Source organism: Sardina pilchardus, chromosome 19 (assembly GCF_963854185.1).
Source record: "Sardina pilchardus chromosome 19, fSarPil1.1, whole genome shotgun sequence".
In the NCBI taxonomy this organism is placed as follows: Eukaryota; Metazoa; Chordata; class Actinopteri; order Clupeiformes; family Clupeidae; genus Sardina; species Sardina pilchardus.
The window spans coordinates 8,285,976-8,291,975 of record NC_085012.1 but is presented as its reverse complement, the minus strand read 5'-3'; the positions used below and the strand labels follow the sequence as shown (position 1 = coordinate 8,291,975).

At 47.3% G+C, this 6,000-nt stretch overlaps 2 protein-coding genes across 2 annotated transcripts in view; one reads left to right on the top strand and one right to left on the bottom strand.

Annotated features, from left to right (window-relative positions):
* The window catches only part of rnf32 (ring finger protein 32), a 39,964-nt gene that overhangs the window by 10,584 nt on the left and 23,380 nt on the right, over positions 1 to 6,000 (bottom strand). The gene's annotated exons all lie outside the window — the stretch shown is intronic.
* lmbr1 (limb development membrane protein 1) overlaps positions 1 to 6,000 on the top strand; it is a 53,306-nt gene that overhangs the window by 38,005 nt on the left and 9,301 nt on the right. Inside the window, exons 13-15 of the mRNA XM_062521261.1 lie at positions 24 to 97; positions 260 to 350; positions 1,673 to 1,739. Coding sequence (XP_062377245.1) covers positions 24 to 97; positions 260 to 350; positions 1,673 to 1,739 — 232 coding nt within the window. The remainder of the gene's footprint in view (positions 1 to 23; positions 98 to 259; positions 351 to 1,672; positions 1,740 to 6,000) is intronic.

Genomic DNA, 6,000 nt, shown 5'->3' with positions numbered 1-6,000 from the left:
CTTCTCTCTCTCTCTCTCCTCAGGACCGTGGGATTGGTAATGCCTCCTTGTCTACGTTTGGGGTCGTGCAGGCCGTGGTGGAGATCATCTTGATGTTGTATCCTTCCTGTCTGGGACGTGGACATGCTATCTGTTGTGGGGTTAAACTGGGGTGTGTGTGTGTGTGTGTGTGTGTGTGTGTCTGTGTGTGTGTGTGTGTGTGTGAGTGTGCATGTTTGTGTGTGTGTGTGTGTGACTTCCTTGACTCCTGCTCGCTCAGCTACCTGCTGGTGTCCTCTGTAGTGGGCTTCTACAGCCTCCGCATCTTCAAGGGCCTCACGCCTTGCAAGGACGACACCACCATGACCGCGGTAAGGGCTCGCACGGCAGATGGACACGGCTCTCTACTGCCCAGCTGTCATTTGGTGTCTTTCTTTCTCCTACGCCCTCTCTCTCTCTCTCTCTCTCTCTCTCTCTCTCTCTCTCTCTCTCTCTCTCTCACACACACACACACACACACACACACACACACACACACACACACACACACACACACACACACACACACACACACACACACACACTCAAACACGCACACATTCACATACATTCCTTTCACTGTTTTTTTTTTTTTTTTTGCCTGCCACTGTTATTTTCAGTTTGGTGGTTGTGCCTTGCTGTTGCTGCATTTCTAGTGAGGCCATATCTGTTTTTCTAACCACTCTTTTTTTTGTTGTTGATGCGGTGATTCTCACTCTTGCTCTCACAGGGGCTTCGTGGCTTTTGATCGTTAGGCCTCCCCTCTCCCCTCTCCCCTCTCCCCTCTCCCCTCTCCCCTCACATTCACCCATTTTTGCATATATCCCACTCCCTCCTTTTCCATTGGGCTTGTGCTCCTCTTCAGTCAAGACGTCTGCGAGCGGTTCGCTTGATGGTGCCAAATGTTTGTTTGTTGGGCTTAGAGAAAAAGGGAAAGTGACTGATAAAGACTTTGTGTGTGTGTGTGTGTGTGTGTGTGTGTGTGTGTGTGTGTGTCCACTGGAGGCCTGCATTCAGTTGTTAATGAGTTGGCCAATGCTATGAAAGAACCTAGTAATGAGCAACTTCAGGAGCACTAATTGCACAATCTCCACAATCCACGTGCACTCTTAAGTTTTGTGTGTGTGTGTGTGTGTGTGTGTGTTTGTCTGCATCTCCCTCTCTCCGTGTGTGTGTGTGTGGTGCAAGCAAACATGCAAGTGCACACACTCTGCGGTCTCGCCTTTCTCAATTCATAGTTATGATTGATTGTGTTTAAACAAATAAGCAAATTACTTTGTTTTCAAGAAGCAGGTACCATAGGACATATTTACCTACGCTATGCTATTCCAGTTCAGGCAAACTACTGAATCACTGTTGCCTTGAACCAGTCTGGAGGTTTTTTTTTTTTTTTTCAGTGTTATCAATAAATCACACTTAGGCAGCGCCAACTACAGGGAACATATAATCTGAAAGTGAAATCTAAACAGTTGTCGTTAACCCTCAATCTACCACCACACAACCACACGCTCAGCAAAACTCGACCTAGCAGGTCAAACCCGGTGTAAAGCAGTGAAAGAACTTTTGTTTGACCCCAAGTAACCTCTGGACATAAGTGGCCAGTGATGATGAGTGATAACGTGAGTCTGCTCTCCCCTCTCTCTCTCTCCTGCAGATCATTGGTTGCTGTGTGTCCATCCTGGTCCTGAGCTCTGCGCTCCCGGTGATGTCCAGAACCCTGGGTAAGTGACCCCTGACCTTTCCCTGTGTGATGGAGACTGGTGGCGTAGACACCAGCAAGCATGTCACACTTGTGAAACCTGGCAGCTGCGAGCAGTGTCTCTCTCGCTTCATCGAGGCTATTAGCAGGGTGCGGTGAGGGCTTATTTGGATCACTCCTCCTTCAGGAAAATGTTGAGTCCTTTGACTGACTACCTGTGTGTCTGCGGTAAAACACTGGACATCAATGAGAGGAGGGACAGAGAGAGAGAGAGAGAGAGAGAGAGTGGGAGAAGGAGGAGGATTAGGACATGACTCACAGAGGACTCACAGGCTTTTTTTTTTGGTCGACTTTCGGCTTTCTGTAAAAAGACTTGTGTTGTGCCAAGCCTTTTGTTTTCTTTTGTTCCCTTTAAAGCGCATAGGCCTGATTCAGCCTCACCAGTCTTAGTCGCGCTGGTGTTGGGAGAGTCGGCTCGGCTCGGGCTCCTGTTGTCGGCCGCCGCTTCGAGCTTCAGCTCTGCCGGCGATAGCTTGCGCTCAGCCACGCACAGTAACCCCCGTCCTCTCTCCTCCGTCTGTTCCACTGGTTTATTTATCGCGGAGGGAGATCTTTTGGCTGGACATGTGATTTACATAAGGCGCCTTCATCGCTGTCGTCTCCCTTCATCCTCGGGGTTTGGGGAGTCAGTGTTGCGGAGTGGTGCGCTGCCGTGCCAGTGTGCGTGTGTCTACGCATTCGTGCTAATGCTCTTGTCAAATCAAAGTGGGTGGTTAGCTGGATAACATGCTCGGTTGACTTTAAAATACAGGTTTGCTACAGTGGAAGTGAGTCAGTCTTTGTGGGGTGCGTGTATACTGTGTGTGTGTGCGTGTGTGCGTGGGATTTGTGTGTGTGTGTGTGGGGTGTGTGTATGTGTGCGTGTTAAACACACATCCACACGCTGAGTTTATCTTTCAGTTGTCATTTTGGATGAAGGGAGCTCATCTCTTTGGTGTGTGTGTGCGCGGCTGCGTGCGTTTGTGTGTGCATGTGCATGTGTGTGATGGGGAGAGACAGAAAGACAGACAGACAGACAGAAAGACAGAGAGAGAGAACCGTATAGGTGGTGAGAGGGGTCTCCGAGAGATGACCGCCAGCCGGCCACTGACCATGGGAATGTCCCCCCTCCCTCCCTTAAGGTTAACGAGTGAAATTCCTCTTCTCTTTGCCATAGAGATTTGGGAGAAGAATGGAGGGGAAAAAAATGACAGGCCAGTGCGACGACAATGCCAGTAATAAACACGCCTAGCACAGACACAGCTGTTCAAATAACACTGTGGTGTGTGTGTGTCTGTGTGTGTGGTTGAGTACAGTGACTCATTCCAAGCTTTACAAAATATCAACAGGTTCTGCTTTGTGGCATTGAATGCATGAAAGAATGGATGCATGGAAGCGATTGAGAAAGAGAGGAGGAGAGCGAAAGAAAGAGAAAGAGCAGGCCTATGGAGAGCTAGAAGTGGGGGATGAGGAGAGGGGGGGCTGCGTGTTGAAAGTGTGATGGGAAAGGTAAACTGTACCTTTTTTTTTTTTTGCAACTCAACCTTTTTGCTCAAAGATTGAACGTGTCACAACAGAGGAATTTCAACAAAAAAAGAAGGGATTGCCTCAAGCCTTTCCTTGACAGATTTCATTTAGCATAAAATCAAGCAGAACACCTTCACCAACATTAAAATGCTCTCGGAAAATGGACGGAGATGGGTAGACACAGTAGTGCTTTGTCAGGTCGTTCTCTCTTGGTGCGCTTGAGGAGTGTGTTGTGTTGAGCGAAGGAGCCGGTGCAACCAGGACTGCATACTGTTCCCATCTCACCACGATCAGTGCACTCTACTGGAGTGAGGAGTTTTAGTTATAAAACCTCCTGTGTGAAGCTAGTGTTAACGCAAGGAGCCACTGCCTCATTTACCGTAATTTCCAGACTATTAGCCGCAGCTTATGCATTGATTTTGCAACATTTCCTCAGCTATGGGGTTAATACAGGGGTGCAGTTAATATGGTGTTAATATGGTTTTGTTTCTTTTAAAGAGGACATAGAATGGATGAATTGAGTATTGCACTCAATTGTTCTCTGATGTTAAAATAGTATATATTGAACTTTGATTTAAAAAACTAAACTCAATTGCAATTTTACAAGACTAATTAAAACCATTTATTTAGGCTAGGTATTGAAATGGTCTGTTTGACTAAATGGCGCCCTCTTTGACATTTTTTTGTGTCTATTTCTAAGTTCAAGATTTTCATATGAGGGAGGGCACAACCATGCCTCATGTTCATGATAGCTCTTTGTTTATGCACAACCTCTCATAATTCATGAAAACCAAGAAAAAAAAATATTTCCATTCTATGTCACCTTTAACTTACATAAAACACTGTCCTGCGACTTATACGCAATGGGTATTGAAATGGTCCGTTTGACTAAATGGCGCCCTCTTTGGCAACCACAATTGAACTTCAATGGCTTTGCGATATCTGACATCACAAGCAGGCTTTGTTCTAATTCGCCCATTTTTTAGTGGCTATTTCTAAGTTCAAGATTTTCATATGAAGGAGGGCACAACCATGCCTCATGTTTATGATAGCTCTTATTTATGCATACTATGACACTTTTTAACTAGATAAGTCTGTTTGTGCTCCTTTAGTTACCCCATGAAACCATCTGTCACTGTCCAACTGGCATCATGATCCCATGGATCCATGGTGTTATATCCACTCAAGACATACCTAGAAAGCACATGCAGATGTTGCGCAATCAGGAAATGAGAAAAACAGTGTCATTAGACCTTATTGTTTTAAAGAAAGCATATAACACATCGCCCCATGTGTTTGTGAATTTGTACAGTATAATAGAATGGCAGGAACTGATTCACCTCCCCATGTTGGCTCCATGGCTACGGCCTTGGTTCTCGGGAGTGGGAAGGTTGGATCGCTATCCTTTGGTAGCTTCTGATTAGCTCCTGTTTTTATTCAAGGTCCTCCTCCCAAAAAAAAAAAAAAAAACCTCTCGACCATATGACGGGGGGGATAGAGTTTGTTTTGAGGGCGGGTAGTGATGTAGACTACAGGATTCTGTCAACGGATTTGACATAAAGGCTGTGGGGGTTAGAGAACGTCGGCATATCACTGCCAGACTGAGGCTATTTCAGTATGCAGCAATGTCTAATGGAGGATATAGACGTGAGACTTACACAAAGTCATACACACACACGCACACACTCACACTCACACACACACACACACACACACACACACACACACACACACACACACACACACACACACACACACACACACACACACACACACACACACACACACACACACACACACACACACACACACACACACACACATTCTCCTCCTGTCTCTTCCTCCCGCTTCTGCTCACAATCCCCTGGGGAGAAAGTTTGATGCAACTTTTTTATCTGCAGTGTCCTAAAATGCACAGTGCAGGACTGCAGGAATTCTACAGCAGGGAAGAACAGGAGACAAATGCTCGCGAGCACACACACACACACACACACACACACACACACACACACACACACACACACACACACACACACACACACACATAGATGTACATGCACACACACGCACGCACACACACACATGCTCACTCACTCACTGCCTTGTACACGAGACACATGACTTATAACGGCGGCAAATGAGGTCTAATTGCGTCCTCATATCTCTGTCTGAATGACAGCGTGAGATGAGGGTGGTTATGCCATGCGGCGGCAATAGCTGTGTGTGTGTGTGTGTGTGTGTGCGTGTGTGCGTGTGTGTGTGTGTGTGTGTGTGTGTGTGTGTGTGTGTGTGTGTGTGTGTGTGTGTGTGTGTGTGTGTGTGTGTGCGCATGCGCGGATGCATGTGTGTATGCATGTACATCTGTGTGTGTGTGTGTGCGTGTGCGTGTGTGTCTGTGCGTGTGTCCATGTCATGGCGGCTGGTGGATCACGCCCCCCCCTCTCTCTCTCTCTCCCTCCCTCTCTCTCCCTCCCTCTCCCTCTCTCTCCCTCTCTCTCTCTCTCTCTCCCTCTCCCTCCCTCTCTCTCTCTCTCTCTCTCTCTCTCTCTCTCTCTCTCTCTCCCTCTCTCTCTCCCTCTCTCTCTCTGTGTGGTTGACGGGGAGGTAGAGTAGATGGCTGACATTAAGACAGAGAGCAGGTGCTCCTCACGCCACTTCAGCCCAGCCAGCGCTCACTGACAGCAGCCCACAAACACTATTGATCTGCTGCTGTACAG